The sequence below is a fragment of the Cryptotermes secundus genome, unplaced genomic scaffold, assembly GCF_002891405.2.
Source record: "Cryptotermes secundus unplaced genomic scaffold, Csec_1.0 scaffold514, whole genome shotgun sequence".
NCBI classification, from domain to species: Eukaryota; Metazoa; Arthropoda; class Insecta; order Blattodea; family Kalotermitidae; genus Cryptotermes; species Cryptotermes secundus.
The window spans coordinates 1,362,691-1,383,310 of record NW_019739218.1 but is presented as its reverse complement, the minus strand read 5'-3'; the positions used below and the strand labels follow the sequence as shown (position 1 = coordinate 1,383,310).

General features: G+C 41.8%; 1 protein-coding gene across 2 annotated transcripts in view; it reads left to right on the top strand.

Annotated features, from left to right (window-relative positions):
• LOC111871722 (homeobox protein DBX1-A) overlaps nucleotides 1–19,719 on the top strand; it is a 47,415-nt gene extending 27,696 nt beyond the window's left edge. For both annotated transcript variants that reach the window (XM_023865015.2, XM_023865014.2), the window contains 2 exons: nucleotides 16,772–16,986; nucleotides 19,196–19,719. In XM_023865015.2, the coding sequence (XP_023720783.1) occupies nucleotides 16,772–16,986; nucleotides 19,196–19,363 (383 nt within the window). In that variant the 3' untranslated portion in view covers nucleotides 19,364–19,719. The remainder of the gene's footprint in view (nucleotides 1–16,771; nucleotides 16,987–19,195) is intronic.
• The last annotated feature ends 901 nt before the right edge of the window (nucleotides 19,720–20,620 follow it).

Sequence of the window (20,620 nt, the reverse complement as noted above, 5' to 3'; positions counted from 1 at the left end):
GCTGCTCCTTATGTAGCCTTGATCGGACAATTGTCGTCTGGTGCCTTGTTGCTAGCCACGCTGTCCGGAGTTGTTGACTGCTGCCTAGCAACCGCGATATCCCTCGGTGACGTCACCGCTGTTGATTCGCTTTGCATAGCTTCATGGTCGCGGGGACTCGGCTAACGTCGGCTCCGCTCGGCTCACTTCGGCTCCGCTCGTGACGTCACCGCGCGTTGCGCGTTGCATAGCTACTAGGATGCGGGATGATTACTCGCCTATTACGCGAGCGCTATGTTACCGCTACGTGCAGCTGGGGAGGTAGGGGCCAACATGTCACAATATATATCAATTTAATTAACGGATTTCATAGAGTAGAAACCTTGTGTGGAAGATGATAGTAGCCCAGCTGGTCAGGAAATTTCACGCATTCTATGAAACCTAAAGGTTCATGACTGTATTGACATCAACCCGGCACTGAACCCTATCCTGCGAAGTATCTGAATGCAGTCCACACTCACATCTTCTCTCTCTTAAGGTCCATTCTAGTGTTGTCCTCCCTAGACACCTATTTTGTCTCTTCAGTCCAAGTTTTCCCAACTAAGTTATATGCATTACCTTCTCTTTCGTGCATGCTACTGTCTCTTCCCACTTGATCACATCTTTCTCATAATATAAAATGAAGAACACACATTACGAAGCTCCACATTATGTAATTTTCTCAACTCTCCTCGGTTCCTCCATCTGAGGTTCTAATATTCTCCTGAGCACCCTATTCTGAAACATTCCTATTAGGTTAAATTTATTATTTGGTTCCGTCAACACGATCTCTATATAGATATCCCGTAAGTTACAGATTGGCAACATGTTTCGGCCATCGTCAGACATTGTACACGCCCACAGGGTACGTGATCAGAGGAAGCACAAAACGCCCATACAATAAGGATACACCATACTGCATAGCAATAATAATTACATGATGTCATAAGGAAGAACTAGGAATACTGCACCAATCTTTGTATATACTCATATTTTACGTATAATAATGCACCCTCGGGGATAGTAGTGTTCAACGTGGACATGTTTGTGTAACACAACACGATTCGTAGAACTACAAGTACTTAACTTCTTAATAATAAAATTTTTATTATTTGACATATTGTTACGTGTAGGGTGGTACGCGTGAAGCAAATGACGGGATATATTTCCGATTATTGGCTTTATTAGCATGTTGGCTGCAAATTCTCTTAATTACAATTACTACAGCGCTATCGCAGATTAACCCACTTTCCAGTTCACCGTTGCACACGTACTAGGATTCCCAGTCTTCACTAGTCGTTTCCTGGCAACGGTCTCAACACAGAAATTATCACTTCAAATCACTATGAAGCCTTGTTATTTCGTCTTCAATCATTCTGTACTACTCTGTCCCAGTCTGTACTCAAGTAAGCTTCACAATGGTCGCGCCATAGCTCAAGCGGTTAGTCGCTGGCTTCCCACCGCGGCGGCCAGGGTTCTATCCCGGGTCTGGTCAAGTGGGATTTGTGGTGAACAAAGTGGCGCTGGCAGGTTTTCTCCGAGTACTTCGGTTTACCCTGCCTATCTTCATTCCACCAATTGCTCCACAATCACCGTCACCTATCATCTGGGGCTGGTAAAACAGACCAGAAGTGGCCCCAGTACAAAGGACTTAGTCCCACCCCACTAGCAATAAAAAAAGCTTCACAATTCGCTAAGGACACGCTCCATTCTCGTTCTTGTACACTCAACTGCTGAACCCTCCTGGACTCACTCCTCCAGCTTACGACTGACTCGTAACTGCCCTTGAAATAACTGCATTCACTTCCCTTATAAGCACTCTACACAGACTCCACGGAAAACACTATCTCTACTGTTGCCGAATTCACTGCTTACGCGGAAGTGTGTTTACCCTGCCGTTACTTAGAAACGGGCTGCATAACCCCGTTGTTCCACGCTGCTCGGCGCGGATGACATAGAAAACACAGCCTCATCTATTGTTGCGTGTTGGACCATGTTTACAGAGCTGTTGCCTGGTAATGCGTTGATCAAATCTGTTAACAATATTTAAATGTGCAATGTTATTTTAATGTACATTAATGTTAACTTGACGGCATATTCACGACTGTACACTCGTTGACTGTTATGCATTGCACCAATATGGACCCATACTGGATATTCAGTTAACTACAGACGTATTTGTAGAACTACCTGACGTTGGTCCTGTGAGGACCGAAATATGTAGTAGCCACTGAAATAAGCCAACTCTTGGGATTTAACTTGGTTTATTTAATTAAATATTGTTGTGTCGACGGCCAAACCTTTTTGTGTTAATTGTGATACACAACAGGATGTACGTATACAAGGAATACTATACGTGCGCCTTTGACTTACCTGCTCTTTTTCTTACAGTTTGACCATATTTTTACGTAGGGGTGGAATTTTTGTCGCTCGTTTTTATATTACAGCCCTAGGCCTACATGTTCTTCCCCTGGGGTTTCGACGCCTAGTTCCATATCTCTAACAATAGTGTCACGATTTATGTGACTATAGGCGAGGTATGGATTGGTGAAGAGACTTATTGACCACTTGCAGTTAGTAACTACAAATAACTATAACACTGTCACTGATTTCCACATTTTATAATTAACTAAACTCTAAGTCTTCTCCAGCCTTTTATACTCTTCTCTAGCCGTTGCTTGGTAATAGTTATGAACAATGGAGATTCTTCAGCTTCTGTGTTTACGTCGTTACTGTCCGGCGAATATCCCAGAACTGAACTGTCAACTTAACTAGAGCACCATCTCTTCTCAGCTTCCCTTGCAGAACTCAACTCTCAACTGACTGGTTGCCCCCAGTTGTCTTCCTTATAACCCCATTGCGTGAACAGTACATCTACTGTTGCGTGCGTATTCGCTTGCAGCGGGAACGTCTTTACCATCCGTTGCCTAGAAACGGGCGTTGTTTATTAGCTTATCTCTCAGTCATTGCATAGCAACGGCTGTACACGCTATAATAGGAACAAGTTAGTAAAAATATGCACTGCACAAGAGCTGAGGCGCTTTTGCTCTGTTATCGCTCCATTTTAAATATATTTATAAGTCGTTTTGCTTGAAATTATCCATTTCAACACGGAATATAAAAAAGAATGTAAAATTTAATCACCATCTGCCTGGTGGTTCCAAATTTATGGCACTGCATAAAAATCCCTTTTGTTTGATTACATAAAAACGGAAAAATCTTGTGGAAGACTGAGTTGCATATAGAATGGGTGTTTAATTTTTTATACAACTTCTGTTCGAAATATTTTTCAGTCCGATAAATATTTCGCAAATTACGCTCGAAATGCCAGCATAAACACAGATTTTCGTGCAAAGTTTCCGTTATTGTTGTGAGACATTAACCAAAATTAGAATGTGTCGCAAATGTTAATAAAGCTAAAGGTAGAGCTATCCCTGTAACAGGCCGTGAAGGCCCATAGGATTGTGAGACGTCGAGGCTCCCACATTCTCTAGACAGTCGGCTGACAGATGACGGTAGGTTTGTCAGCCTTACGCGTCGGCCACCCTTTACCCCCAGGAAGATTTTTGGTACTCATTTCTCTTAACAACTGAGTCGACCCCAGGGCCACAGTGCGGCTGGAAGGATCAGGTCAATTAAAAAATTCACCTCATCGGTACTCGAACCCGCGACCTTCCGACTTGTAACGTAGTGTCTCAACCAACTACGTTACCATGTGATCCCCGCAAATTTTAATAAACTCCCGAATATTAAATTTCATGTAAATCCTTTCGGTAGCTCTCGCGCTGTTCCATCTTGGCACACATGGCGAACAGAAAAGAAAATGCCAGCACTTGATTTGTTGTCTTACACTGCGCCATACGTAGCGTCCTAATGTATCCTCATTTTGTTATGTTTAGCCGCAATTTAAGAGCATAATGAATTTCCGCCTCCATACGAAATCCAAGCAAGCATTTCTGCGCAGAGAACACAGGGATCAGAGAAAGTGGCACGGGGAAACAAAAGCGTTTGTGTTTCTCAGAAAACGGCCTAATGTTTGTTGGTACTTACACATGAATGCAGTAATATAACTCAGGGTTCTACAAAAGCGGACAACTCCTTGACCAGCTAAGCGACTGTCAGCGTGTAGTTGTCTGTGGAAGTTACGGAACGATGTTGATGATTTACTGCTTATTCATTCATTCTTTTCGTTCAAGATACGAACAGTACCTTACCAGAGTGGTACCGATAAGACGATGATACCCTATTGGGCATTAAACCTGGAAAATTTAATATGCACTGTGTAAGATTTGAGGCTTTCACGGCGGTGACTATGAAGAAAGCAGTCTTCTGGGATTTGGCACGGTAAAGCAGACGCTTTACCGTTTCTCACGGTGTTGTCGCTTGCAGATTTCTTATACTTTTTCTTCTACCCTGAAGATGGGGGCGATACGTTCCTCTGAAACGTCGGTTAACACCACATATACACGGTGCCAAATCCCAGAAGACTGCTTTCTTCTTAATATGCACTGTTCACCGATAGCCTTGTGTATGTTTCTCTATGCCAATAGCGGCAGTCATGGAAAAAATTAACAGAGATATTAATTTAAGTGTTTTACTGGTATTAGGGAATAATTAGTACTGAAGGTCATTCATAATTTTGCAACTTATCTGTTAAACTATCAGCTCATTGTGAAGTAGGCTTCCCATATTTCACACCCGACACCTTGTGGTATGAAAAAAAGTCCCTGTGATTAACTAATTAAGCACTATGCTATGAAGGAGTACAGGGGAATGGATGTATAGGTCCATATTTTCTTGAATTCGGTACTAGTTGGAGGAGAATGGTGAGCTTCACGCTCCTGCCGCTTTACCCCCGGAAAAATAGCCCCCGATACGCATTGGATAGGAGACTTGGTGGACCCTAGAGTCGGTCTGGACGACGTGGAGAAGAGAAAATTCTTTAATCTACCAGGACTCGAACTTCTTCCTTGCGGTGGTCGCTGTACCGACTACACTATCCCACCTCCCCCTTGTGGTATGTACAGACAAAAATATAAATTTCGAGAATTGTTTGAGATTTGTATTTATATATATAGGAATTAGGTCTACCGTCAACACAACAAATACTCAGTTTTAATTTCGATCTTTATTGTTGCTACATGTTTCGGTAGTATAAGACCATCATCAGGCAGTTATATAAAGAAATAAGTACAGTCATTAAAATTCCGATATGGATCCTTATCGGCGCAACGCGCCATATATATAAAACAAAAAGAAACAAAACAAACTCCGTGACCTGTAGTCCATAGGCGAACTTTACCGACCGAGCGACCGCCTCTTGCCGGCGAAGTTAGTGCCAACGTTTGCGGATAGAATGTGTTGCTTGGTCAGCGTAACGAATCGCCACTATAAGGCACTTATAAGGTCGAGGATGGAATATGGAGCGTTTTTATTCCATAAACTTAAGAAGGAACAAACACAAAAGCTAGAGAATATACAGCATAGGGCAATACGCGGAGCACTGGGCTACAGGAGTAGCACCCCGACCAAAAGTAATGTTAGCAGAAGCCAAAGAAGTCCCAATTTTTAGTAGATTCAAACAGTTGGGAAGGAACTATGTGTCCAGGTGTTATACGTCAAACAACCATCCAATGATCCAGCTGCTGGAAGAATTATCAGCTCTACTTGACAATCCAGGGAGAGGAGAACATGAATAACCACTCGTCAGTGAAGATTACAAAGAGGTAACCCTTATCGGTCATTTAATCCAATCAAGGAACTGTCCCCCTGCCTTCGACTACACATGCGGAAGCCTCTTCTACGAGGCCAGGGCATCTTTCGATGAGGGAAGACAAATAAAGGAAGCAGAAGATTACCACGAGGAATTCAAAGAATTCCAAGAAAGAACGAGAACCAGCAAATGTTTCGCCACGGATGGGCCCAAAAATGGAGGACAAACCATTTGTAGGATTCGCATTGATAGATATAAAAGATGGTCGTAGCATAAAATTTAGGATATCTAAGATAGCGTCCACATTCACGACGGAAGCATTAGCAGTTGTCGAAACACAAGAAATCATAGAAAAAATAGACTTGGAGTAATCTCTTGATTTTCTCGGACTCGGCAAGAGTATTAAAAGGAATTAGCAATTCCTCTACAATAAGCAACACAGATGCTTAAAGATGAAATAGAGAGACTGGAATCGCGAGGGGAAAAAATCCAATTTTACTGGGTCCCAGGGCACTGCGTAGTGGAAGTTAATGAGAGGGCCGACTTGGAGGCAAAACAAGCAATCAAGGAAGGCAGAGATAGTCAGTCACTATCACCAGTTGCAGATCTTAAAATCCGGGGGAAAAAGAAAGGCAAAGAAGAACTTCACAGATTTTTTCAAAACACCAAACGGGACAGAGGAGGAAGCTACTTTGAAAGGTACTACAGGAAAGGCTCTTCTCCGTGGTTCCGACAGATAAAAATGAACCGTCGTGCCTTAGTGTCAATAAACCGTATGAGAGCAGGCCACTATAGTCTTAAAGCAAGTCTAAAGAGATTTAACATTGTGTCCACGGCCGAATGCGAATGTGATGATGGGCTGCAAACGGAGGAACATATCTTCTGGGACTGTAAACTGTACGAGGACCAACGGGCAACACTGATGGACATTTTGTTTGAGAACAGCAAAAAAGAATACTAAAAGTCAGTTACAGAGCTCTTAAGGCTAGAAGAAAAAAGATTTCTGCAAGGCGTCTGTTACTTTATAAACAACATTCCTATATATATATATATGTAAGAAAAATAAAAGAAGTAATTGTACTGATTATTAACAGTATACTCTCAGATTTAAGTTAAGTTCTATATTAAGAATCACAGGGTTATCGCTATTATAGAGTAAGATAATTATAAGAATGTGCTATAGAAGGCCGGATGGGCATTGCCTAGGCCTTTTCTGTATTTACAATATTTTTTCTACAATAAAAAATCCCCACTGCAGTTAATTTCGGTTTTCTAGACCGGAGCCGCTATTGCATTTAAATAGGTCCTCAGTTATCCTCATGAGGCTGAGTGGACCACGTTCCAGACCCACTATTTCTCAGAAAATCTGGTAGCGCCGGGAATCAAACCCGGAACCTCTAAATCTGTAGCCAGGAACTCTAACCACTAGACCACAGAAGCGGTTACCAGGAACAAGAACAGCCTAAAAACAAAGGTTCACATAATGAGAATTACACAGCACACTCTAAAGAAGGGAAAGAAACTCAATCACGCCGCCGCATTCAAGAAGACAAGAAGAAACACTTATAAAGAAGCAAGCACTAATAATAATATTATATGTGAATAGCACCAAAAACGTAAAATACAACAGCGAACTCTGGATGATAAACACCACTTACAATACATGAAAAATAACAAAGAATATTACGTTGTACCGATGAGAAAATTTTTAAAAATGGAAAAATCTTTGTAAAATTTTAGGTATAATTACGTGCATTATGAAAATTATAATAATTAACACTAATCTGGACTCATATTCGAATATTTCAATAACATGAGACGTTATATTTTAGCGTCCTGTTGCACTGATTTAAGTTCATGATTTGTTTATTCCGTCTTGCAGTGCATACACTTATCTATCTTCTTCTCTCACTTTCANTAGGATGAACAGGACTGGCGTAATAAGACACGACGTAGCGATCGGGAACCCTGAACAGTTTTAATATTTTTACGATTGACATTTGTCAATATATATGATGGACATATATTTTAGTTATTTTAAAGTGAAGACAAGGCATACAATGTACTAGTTTGACGTGAATTGAGTAGCACCTGAAGATGGCATTCTTATGCCGAAACATGTAGTGAAAGTGAGAGAAGAAGATAGATAAGTGTATGCACTGCAAGACGGAATAAACAAATCATGAACATGAGACGTATTTAGTGAAACTGCCTGAAGCTGGTGCTTAAATATGGATCGAAACATGTAGCAGTTATTAAACAAAAACCAAATGTGAAGAATCAGATTTGTTTATTTTTTAAATATTTGTTATGTTGACGGCCGGAGTATTACAAGTTATGACACACAATAGGACAGCTGAGACTTCAATTTGTGTTAATGGATTTCTTCTAAACGTTGATGCAGAACACAGTGCTTGTAACTCACCGCACGAAGCAGACAGCCTGGACGGCCTGGAGTAAAATTAGCTTTGTAATATAACAAAAGAAATGTTTTAAACCCCTGCGGGAAGTGGCACGCTTGATGGAGGCGAAGCAAAACATAAACAAGTCTTTCTAGAAACATATACCAGTACCCTTTTTTCACAGTTCGTGTCTTCATAAGATGAATGGGACGGAGGCATGATACACAGTTTTGGCGCCATTGTTTGGGAGTTTGGATTCATCCATCTGTCGTCGAATATTGGGCTATTCGTGGGGTGAGAATGGGCCCATTTTTTCCTGATCATTTCTTGTATACGTAACTGTTTCTCTAACTCAGAACACAGAAGAGAGGCTCGTAAAAGTTGCCTCTTGTCAGTAATTCGTTCACGTGTAGTGCAATATGTTCAGTAGGAGCAGTGACGTCAAATTAGCACCCTATGGTCCGCGGTTCGTGTAACAACCGTGTAAGAGAATCTCCTGGTTTCTTTGCCTTCCTTCCATCCAAACAAACTCAGTGGATTTAGTCCGCTAGCGAACTATACCGACCGAGCGACCTCTGCTTGTCAGCGAAGTTAGTGCCAACTTTAGCGGATTGAGGGTGTCGCGTGGTCAGCGCAACGAAACCCCACGTCCGTTAATCTCGTTTCTTTAGACCGTAGCCGCTATGTCCTTAATATAGCTCCTCACTTATCCTCACTAGGTTAAGTGGACCCAGTTTCAGACCCACTACTTCTCAGAAAATATGGTAGCGCCGGGAATCGAACCCGGGACCTCTGGATCTGTAACCAGGAACTCTGACCACTAGACCATAGAGGCGGTCTCCATCCAACAAATTTTAACTTCATATAGCAGGATTCTTTTGAGAAGCTAATTGTTGCTCACCAATGGAGACAATCTTGAGCAAATATTGCCTCAGCATGTTGTATTTCGGCAAAATTACCCGAAACACATTATTAGCCGAATGATGTAAATTTTCAGATGTATAAAATGTTGTAGGAATGTGAAACTACATTAAAATTCTTAACGTTTCCGAAGTTAATTTTAAGTAAATTTTCGACTAAAATTGATTAACATCTCAACGCATCTCCAATAATGAGGCGGGATAGCGTAGTCTGAATAGGGACTAGCTAGGGGCTGTACGACAGAGGGTTCGGAGCTCGAGTTCCGCTAGTGTCATGAATTTTCTCTTCTCCACGTCGTTCAGACCGACTCTGAGGTCCACTTAGCCTCCTGATCAATGAGTACCTGGGGATTTTCCCCAGGGTTAAAACGTCAAGGACGTGTAGCTCACCACTCACCTCCAACTAATGCCGAGGACAAGAAAATGGGGATCTATTCATCCACTCCCCCACAAGCCTTCATGGCCTAGTGCTTAATTAGTTCAGCATAGGGACAACTTTACCTTTACGCATCTCTAATATTTTTATCAGTATTGCTTATTTTAGAATCACGTAATGGTCCTAGCCTGCAACTTATTTTACGTAGGAAAATCCATCTATGTATCTTCCGCCTTGCTGAACAAACAGTTTCTGTCAAGTTGCTATGGGTTACTGGTGAAATCATGGGCATAAATGGACGATTAGCCGGTCACGGTAGCCGAGCGATCTAAGGAAGTGTTTCTCAACCGCCGGGCCGCGGCCCGGTACTGGGCCCCGACACCAATTATACCGGGCCCTAGTCTTATAGGAAAGGTTGATAACCACTGGTCTAAGGCATGAACTGTTTTCGCTCGCTCGGAAGCCGTGATCGTGGGTTCGAATCCCACACAAGGCATGGACGTTTGGTATGTGTATGTGTTTATTCTATGTTTGTGCTGTCCTGTGTTTAGGTTGAGCTCTTACGACGAGCTAATCACTCGTCCAAGTAGTTCTACCGTCTGCAAAACTGAAAGTCAGAGGACAGGACCCAAGGGGGCTCTAGAGCCAATGAAAAAAAAATTGACGTTTGGCAGTTTCTTACAACGTGGTTTACGTACTAAATTATAGCTCTTCCTGTAATTAGACTCTTATACAGACATTATCAGTTGTTACGAAACTGGCACATAACGTATCATTTCACTGATACACGGAGCAAGGTAACTTAAGTTGTGCTCAAGCGGTGATGCTTATGACTTGTAGTTAGAAGATATTTGGTTCAAATCTCGTTTCGGACACCAATTATCATGACTGAGATTCCTCTGTGTTCTTACAGTTTCCCCCCTTAAACCAAATTCCGGTTCGATACTTTAAATTAAACAACGCCAAATTCTTTCCACGCCGTCTCTAAATAATTACCCAATAGAGCCCAGGAATCTTCCTGGGGGTAAAGGTGGGGCCGGGGCGTAAGGCTCACAACCTCACCGCCATCTGTGGGCCAATTGTCTAGAAAATGTGGCAGCCTCGACGTTTCACAACCCTATGAATCTCCACGGCCTGTTATAGGGATAGCTTTTATTTATTTTACCATTTATGACGTACTAAGCTGTAATATAAGTGAAGATCAGGAAGCATTCATGGCTTCATAAAAAAGCTTACCGTGTCAGCGCAGTCGGTATAGCGAGTGGCTAGGGACTGGACGACCGAGTGGTCGGAGTTTGGGTCCCGGTAGGGGCAAGATCATTCTTCCCTCCATGTCGCCCAGACCGGCTCTGGGGCCCACCTACTCCTCTATCTAAAGGGTACCGGGTGCCCTATCCACAGAGGTAAAACGGCCGGGTCGTGAAACTCACCACGCACCTCCAATTCATACCGATGTCAAGAATACGTGAATCTACGCATGCGCTCCCAATTCGTCTTCGTGGCGCGGTGCTTAATTAGTTAAGCATAGGGGCAACACGTTTATGATTGAATCATTTCCGCAATACAAGTCTGTCTGCTCAAGCCTCTGATCATACTCGGGTCAGTTTTCCTTGTTCTCCCGACATCACCACCGAACGGGCTGGCCTCGCAATAGCGAACTAGACTTCTATTTGGGTGGTTCTATATTCGAAATTTCGTTGTCCCCCTCCATGTAGATGCTGGGATAGTACTTCGTTTGTTTTCCAGCTTTTTTTAATGTCCAAAAATAATTTGCGGTAGTCTTCAGTGTCCATTGTATTCACGTCTATAGCTCTGTCAGTAGAAAGACAAGGGAGTTTTTCTTACCTAATCCAGGATATTGTCACAAAAATCAGTCTAGCCAATCCCGCCCCGACCTACCTTTGACTCTGTTGAAGTGATGAGGAATCTCATTCCTTTCTGTGAACTAAAGGGCGAGTTTACTTATATTCTCCAGTTGGCGGAAACCCTGAAGCCTGCCTTTCTTGATGTGGGTTACCAAATGCACGTCATTTTCCTTTCCGAAGCAACATATTAAAATAACATCCATTCATGTAAATTAATTGAGCAGAAGTCATACTACAAATTGTGTATTATAAATTATATAGTTAACATTACACACCGCTGTCCAAAATGTATCCAACTTTACTTTTTGGCGCTGTAAGTAATGGCCAAAGGAGTGGGGAAACTGAGCGTAGTGGTAGAAGGGACTTTCATGCGCATGCGTGATTTTTTGCTGACTCGCAACACTGCCGGATGCGTCTGTGGCTGCCAGATAGCGAAGTGGTGTAACACGTGTTCGTTGCATTCTCGTTTCGCTTAAGATGACAGAACGCTTGGAGCAGCGATGCTGCCTCAAGTTTTGTGAGAAACACAAATGTTACTCACTTTGAGGGCCTGTGCCATGTTTTGCTGCATCAGTCTTCTCTACTTGTCGTTTCAGAGTTCTGTATGGTATACAGTATTCTTGTACGGCAAATTCTAATTCCAGTGACCTCTGTTAGAGGTCCTTATATAGATTCTAGGTACTTACTTTATAAAAATGAAATATACAATAATCGTTTATACTAGTGATCTTGACCGAAAATAATAATGACATATTTTCTGAGGATCGGGATATGATATCACTTCATTCACGTGACTTAATATGGCGTTATCATTGATAATTCTTTCTTTGAAACATACAAGTCTCATTAAACATAGCAGTTTCACTGTTCTTTTTACATCGAAATCAATATCATCACTTTAGAATAGGTCTTCAGCAAATCTGGCATTTACATTGATTTATTTTTCCGGCCTTAAACTCGAGAATCCGGTCTCAGTGCTGCAATACGCTTCTACCCATCTTCAGGTTTTATTATTTTGAAAAAATAAATGAATATACAAAAAGTGCCTAGGCAATGCCCATCCGGCCCTCTGTAGCACATTCTTCTAAACATCTTATTCTATCATAGCGGTCGCGCCACCACTTAACTCTAAGAGTATACTATTAATATTTTGTCTTTAGGCTCCTACAGTTCAATTGAACAATCTTAATTGGTTGATTCTCGTTGAATTTTGTTGTAACGGTGCCCGTGAAGCTCGACGGCTTTCCACAGGTGTCTTACCATTGCTTTAGCGTCCCCGGAGTTTATCACTAAATTAATGTTCGTAACCAATACGTTCTTGGCTTCGTCCTCCATCTGAATGAACTCCAAATCCTCTAAAGTTTTCTCTAACATTTTCTGGTAAGCGGCCTCCGTAGTCTAGAGGTAACGTTCCAGCCTCATGACTTGTGGTACGCGGGTTCAAACCCGGCGGAGGTCGTCGAATTTTTAAGGGCGGAAAAATTCAGGGAACAAGTCCTCCGGGAGTGACTTTAAGCCGTGTGTTTCGTGTCGTAGCTTTACGGCACGTAAAAGAACCTCATATCTCCAAAGGAGGTCACTGAGCCAAATACAAGGACGTTTCCAGCCCAACAAGTAGTCTCTAACACCTCTGATAGATGTGGGAAGCATTATAGATACCGCCAAGCTAGTGGAGGCCGAACTCGCTGGCTCGGTCGGGACTGATGGTATCCTCGGAAGCTTTCAGCACCTGAAGACCCCTTCAAGGACTGGTAAACTACCTTTTGTCGCCATCTCTTGCCGTTCTCTCCAACTGGGAAAAAATAGGAAATTTTCTATTACTATCTTATCCCGATGTACCCTATATAATAGCGAAGGACGGCCGCGCCACAGCTCAAGCGGTTAGTCACTGGCTTCCCACAGCGGCGGCCCGGGTTCGATCCCGTGTCTGGTCAAGAGGGATTTGTGGTGGACAAAATGGCGCTGGGGCAGGTTTTCTCCGAGTACTTCGGTTTCCTCTGCCAATCTTCATTCCACCAATTGCTCCACAATCACCCTCACCTATCTTCTGGGGCTGGTACAATAGGCCAGAAGTGGCCGCAGTACAAGGGACTTAGTCCCACCCCACTAGCAATAAAAAACGTGAAAGACTGGAAACTTCAGATTTATTGGACACCAAGATGCCGTAATGTCTGTCTAAAACAAAACTGAGGATTCGTTTTACCTTGAGTAGCCAACGTCAAGGAGAAGTGTTCTACACGATCGACCAGATCTCAAGTAAAGCGAATTTGGTTCCCAGCGTATGCTGAGATCAGAGTGTAATAGAGTTGTAATGACGGCTTAAAGATCTGCGTATACTCTGAAAGATGTTTTATACATACAGTTATTGATTAATGCTGTTCATAGCCACCTCTATGAGAAATTCAATCTCTGCTGTAGGAGTTGCGCCTGAAGATTTACGTTTCGATTACAGGCAATACATTATTGCCGGAGAAGTTGCAGCAGCTAAGGCTCCATGCAGCCATGCCATCCGAAACTGCAAAGAGAAGTACTAGTGACGAGAGTGGTGTTGCTCCGAGTGGAGTGACTTTCAAACTAAGTTCAATGGAAATGGGCTAATTACTTCAAAAGATAGTAGTTACAGAAACAGGCTATCCAGACATGGACATGATGAAATATAAGATGTAAAAGGTAATGACGATGGTATATAAATACTATAGCATGTAGACCCGTTGCTACGTAATGATTCTGTAACCAAAGGCAGTTGTTAGGTAATGACCGTAAGAAGTAACACAGGAATGATATTCTCTACGGTGTCCGTGTTACAGCTACGCGATGCAACAATAGAAGCTCTGTTTGGAGAGGTGTCTTCTATGCGGTCTATACCGAGGCTATATAACGAAGAGCAGCTGCGATTACGAGAGAGACAACAAGTAGAAGGCATACAAAATCATGAAAATGAGAATGTTCGCAACATCGGACAAGGCGAAGCACGACACAAAGTATAAGAGGCTTAAACTTGGCGGCGGTCAGGCATACGACCGTTCAAGTGACTTGACTGCCGTGGTAGCGAATAATACTAGAAACAGGGCATAATCTGCTGTACTGAGCCTGGATTGACAGAGGCCTTGATTATTTTGTACATAGAAATAGGAATTAAGATTACATTTATAAATATATGTAAATACTGACAATGTACTCACTAATACGGACTATGACTTACAAATGACAGACCCGACCTCTCGTCAGAGAGGGCGCCCCAAATTGACGGGACAGCAACTTACATATAAGGAAAAAAAACAAAAAGAAAAAATCTGGTCATGAACCCCAGCTGGGGCTCGACACCAAGACAGACTGACTGACCGTCAGTCGCAATGTGACTTTGTCTTGACTTTGACTTGATTACTAGAGAGTTTTCAGATGGCAGTTAGAAGAGTAGGAGTTAGTTGTGAGACAGTCTGCGGCCAGTAAGGACACGGCGCTGCAAGCCGTTACCAGGCGACAAACGGTGAAGATACAGCAGACTGTGAAGACTTTGTGCGTGCTGTAGTGAACTCTAGAGTCTGTGAATTAGCGCTAGCCCTATAATTATTTGTAGTTACGATCTATAAGTGTTGAATTAATCCAATTACCAATCCAAACCCTGTTTATAGCCACTCCGTACGCGCGGCAATACAATTATTGTGTTTCTGGACGTTATGCATTGTCCTGTTCTTTATTTAAAACACGTTTCTTAGACTGGATTCTGTCTCCGTCTTTGTGTGGAACCTACTCACTTGGGCCCAGTCGATAGAGTTAGATCCGGAGATAAGCACTAGCTTAATCGATTGGGCCAAACTCAGTAGGTTCCACATGAAGACGGAGACAGAATCCAGTCTCCGAAACGTTACGTGTTTCAAATAAAAGAAACATGACGACGGATAATGTCCAGAAACACAATAAGTGTATGAGAGAATATGATTCACTTTCTCTGCGAAATATGTAACAGCCATAAACATTTCTTCTATTCTTATGATGCCCTCTGTTCTTTAAGCTCAAAGGTTAACACAGTAACGTAATCAGAAATGGTCTAATTTAATAGCATGTATTTTTGTAGCATCGCTTCTGCCAGTACAATCTCAGAATAAACTGATGAAAACAAAGAAACGGGCTGGGTTCATCCTGCAGCATATATATGTGATTCCTCATTATTTTCTTTCGCTCCCTCCGCATAACAGAGCCACTTCTGCGTGTTTATACCCCACCCTCCTTGCACACTCTCTCCCGCCCACGAGCTATTATGCTGTGTCATGTAAATATTAACACATCACAACCAAGCTGGCCTCCTCTTCTGTCGATGAGTGGATTCTTGATGGGAACAGGAAGTCGGTCCTGTCTGTAGCAATAAACAGTGTGGCCCCCACATCTACTGATGGGTATCATATGCCTAACATGTTAGCTACTTCAATGGTAGACTAACACACCGAAGGAGCTATGAGGTGATTACATGGATGTGAACAGTGTTTCAAAAACTGTTGATATATTCCAGCTTTTGTAAATAGTGTATGAACTATGTTGTATAGGGGAGTCCAAAGTATATTTTTCGGGTTAATGTTACAGCTGCATACCTGACTTGGAACTCATATAGAGAGTACCCCGGTGACAAAACTTGGGGAGGCATTTAATCAAGTGACTGAACGAAAAAATCATATATCAACATGAGAAGTACCATATTTTGTGCTGTCACGTCGTATAATTCGGAAAGAGCCCGACGATTAGGAGCAGGCTCAGCTTTACCGGCTCCTTTTACTGACGTCTTGCTAGGCTTACTCATGGATCATGAAGAAGGAGTCAATATGTTCCTTTGAAACTTTAGAATATCTTCGAACTACGCTGCGCTAGAACCCAGACAGCCACATTCGCAATTTTAATGTGTACTTAACGACTAGCTATGGGCTCAACGACTGAGGGGTCGGAGTTCGAGTCCCGGTAGGGTCAACAATTTTCTCTACCTCGTCCAAACGTGCTCTGCGGCCCACACAGTCTCGTATCCAATTGGTACCGGGGGTTCTTTCCCTTTAGATAAACGCGGCCGGGGCTTGAAGCTGACTACTCAACAACAACTAGTGCTGAGGTCAAGAAAAACGTGGATCTATACATCCACACCTCCATATATCTTCATGGTATAGTGCTGAATTAGTTAAGCACAAGGACAACTTTGCCTTTTACCTTTGCATAACGTATTCAGGACTATCTTCTACACAGACCCACTTATGATGAAGCAGCATTCCTCCAAGGGTTTTAATTAATGTAGATTGATGGATACCGTTTCGCACAGAGAAGTACACTAACTGCTCTGCCAGTTTCATTTTTATTTACAGCGATCCATTAAAATTTCTGCTTTGGAAGATGAAGGACAAAATTTCTGCAATACTTTTCATTAAACAGGCCAGTACCTCAAACAGAATAGTAAACGTGATAGACCTTAATGTTTATATCAAATGTGTTTCTCTGTGCAGTGCTGCCATCTGATGGAGTGCACCTGTCTACATCAGACCGTGGAAGTGCCTCTGTTGGTAGCGGGGGATCCAATAAACGCAAACGTTCGTGGTCACGAGCAGTTTTCTCCAATCTACAGCGAAAAGGCTTAGAGAAGAGGTTCCAGCTTCAGAAGTATATTACCAAACCTGATAGGCGACAGTTGGCAGCCACGCTGGGACTCACGGATGCTCAGGTATGTGTCATAAGCTTCCGTCTTTAGTTGTGTTGTAAAATTTGCCCTTTTCCTGCACCAGTCAACTGCATAAGGTGTATATGGACACGTGATAAATCAGTATTATGTGTATAGGTTGCACAGTGTATACACATGCAGCTGATTCCAAGCAGAACAAACCACGTGTTGGTTGTAATGGAGATTTTTTGTTTATGTTCTCTAGTTTTAGTGGTCACATGACACACTAATAACCAGGCAGGAGAATTTGCCATAAAATGAGATGATGCCTTGTTTTAAGGTACGATCCCAGTATTTGCTTGGAGGGTCAGCAGAATGTCATGAGGAAAACCCTGAAGCAAGACAGCTGCTCAAGGGCCATGCCATAGCTCAAGCAGTTAGTCGCCGACTTCCCACAGTGACGGTCCGAGTTCAAACCCGGGTCTGGTCAAGTGGGATTTGTGGTGGACAAAGTGGTGCTGGGGCAAGTTTTCTCTGAGTACTTAGGTTTGCCCTGCCAATGTTCATTCCACCAAATTCTCCATCATCATAATCACCCAGGGCAGGCTACAATAGGCCAATCAGTGGCCGCCGTGCTGAGTGGACCCAATTGGAGTATACCCCCCACTATGCGATGACATCTGCTCTCTAGACAAAACTGGGCCCATCAACCCTAGAATACAGAGGAGCATAATCACCACTAGACTGCAATGTGTGGGTGGAAATGTTTAGGATCCTGGACATTTTCACTTTGGTGAAGGTTTCCTCACAACTGTATGCTTCTGCATCAACCAGGGGTTAATGGTGAAGTGGATGTGTCATTGGAAGAAGTCGAAATTATCATATACACAAGGATAGTGGAAATACCAGGCTTCTATAATAACAAACGTAGGATGTCTCAGTGATACATTTGTAAGAACATAAACCCAAATGTTTTCTAATATACTAAGCGCACTACTTAAAACTACAATTTTATTTACCTTGAAATATGCGTTTAATATTCTCAGGATTCAAATATTTGGTTTTCAGTCTGGATCAGGGCAGTGGATAGCCTGACCAACATTGTACGTGGTTTTCTTCAAGCCTTTCGGGATAGTATCTCAGTAAGGCCATGACCACATCTTTCCAAAATCTTTCAAATTCATTATCTGTCATTCTACCATTCCAAGCTGTATACTATATCTTCTGACAGTGTCAGTTAATAACCCAAAAAATAAAACAAACATACTTTCTTAGTTGTCTTGTAGGTATTACAGTTTCATATATTTTGTGTGAATTTTTATGAATGGAAATCAAGGAATGATTGTGCTTCCTATAGATAAAGATTGCGCCTATTATTGGTCACATCTAGAATATAATATTATCTGTCTGGTTTTGTTTATAATTGTTGTGAAGGGCACCTGATTTTTGACGTTGTTTGTTTCGGTGTCGTGTCTGTGATTTGGTTTGATGTGTTACTTGTTTGTGTTTTACAACTGTTAATGTACTACAATTATATGTGGCCTTTTTAAATGTCTTGGATATTTAATTTTTAACAATTTATCATTTTAAATGTACTTTTTATTGACATGTTCTATATCTCAAGGCAGCACTGCCAATTGTAGATCTCTGGAACGAAATAAATATGTATGTGTGTATGTGTACTTTTTGTCTCAAAGAAAGAGGATTCTTAAAATATTTTAACACAAGTTATAATTATAAGGAAAGGAGTTAGTGCACCTGCTTCCTATTTTGGACAGTTGCAGTGCAAGTGTCAGACACTAGAATATCTTCTAAAGTTATTTTACGTTTTCTTCAATCCTTGGCAAAGAAAATAAGAAAGAAAGAAAAACAGTTGTACCATGATGTGTGCCATGACCATGTCTGTCCAGATCCATTGCATCTCATCCTTTCATTCCTCATTCCATGCTTTGTAAGAAGTATTACTGAATAAATTAGGAAGGAAACGAGAAACATGGTTCTTTGCCCAATCAAGTAACTTTTCATAGTCTAATGAGTTGCCTTAATAATAAGAGCAATTTCTACATCATACTTAACTCTTCATGACCAAACTTCTGTATGTATTTAATCTATTATCCAATTCTCCTGACAAATCCTATTTAATGTATATATCCCCCTTTCCTGTCCTTTGACTTCAGTAGGAGTTAGAATTCAAGGACATGAATCCAGAACTGTGCAAAATAAAATAAATGAGTTAATATATTGATTAATGCGTTATCATACGTTGATCCAGGTGAAGGTGTGGTTCCAGAATCGGAGGATGAAGTGGCGGCACAGCAAGGAGGCCAAGCACCAGCAAAGTAGTAACAGCAGTAATGAGAACAGATGTGCAAGGGAAGAACAGGGTGGACCAGATTCAACACAGGAGCCAGAGATAGACATCCAGACTGTGGACAGCTGAAAATAGAAAAGAGTATAAATGCAAGTTAGCTAAGTTGTTGAAACTGGGAAACAAAATAGGAACAGAATTAATATATCTGTTAAACAAACTCTACTGTGTGTTGATAGCAGGTCCATGTCAGGATGCCGCTATGTGAGACAGAATAAGGAACACAAAACCAGCATATAAGATCTCTGACAACTGACAAGACTACAACTCATCTGTAAATGCATGGTGAAATATATGAGAAGGCATACTAAGTTTTGTGTTATGTATCTTCACATCTTGCATATTATCCACTCCTATAAACTTACTTACTTACTTACTCAAGGAACTGAGCCCTTCTGGAGGAGCCGCCAATTCTGCAGCTACTCAAGAATTTCCCAGCATTTTATGGAACTTGAAGGTTCATTAGCGTGTTCACAAAAGCCCTCCACTGGTCCCTATCCTGAGCCAGATCTATCCAATCCATACCATCCCATCCTATCTCTCTACGATCCATTTTAATATTGTTCACCCACCTAAGCCCTGGTCTTCCCTGTGGTCTCTCTCCCTCTAGCTTTCCCACCAATATCCTATATGCATTCTTCATCTCCTCCATTTGTGCTACATGCCCTGCCCACCTCATCCTCCTTGACTTGATCATTCTAATTATACTTGGAGAAGAGTACATGTTATGAAGCTCCTCATTATGCAGTTTTCTCCAACCTCCTGTCACTTCAGCTCTCTTCAGTCCAGATATTCTCCTGAACACCCTGTTCTCAAACACCCTCAGTCTATGTTCCTCCCTTAATGTCAGAGACCAAGTTTCACACCCATACAGAACCACAGGCAAAATTATAGTTTTGTATCGCATAAACGTACTTTAATTTCTTCAAAATAAGGAAAGTATGCTAAAATGGGTTCTTCTTTGTTTATGAAAGAAAACAGACCTAAATCTAGGCTTTGCAGACCAAGAAATGGCTTCGGAATATTTTCAAATTTGAGTATCTAGGAACACTATTAACAGTATGGAAATGACATCCAAGATGCAATTGGGAGAAGAATAAATTCTAGAAATTTGGGTTATTATTCAGTTTCTCTATCACAACGAATATATATGGTTTATCCCATATACGCCCGTAATTCGTAATCAAAACCAAAGATCAGCATATACAAATAAAATATTTTCACACTTGTTTTTATGTGAAACGTGATCTCTGAAGGACGTGAAGTACAAATGCTTAATAGCAAAATGTCCAAGAAAATATCTGAGCTCGAGAGCAGCTGCATAGAGAA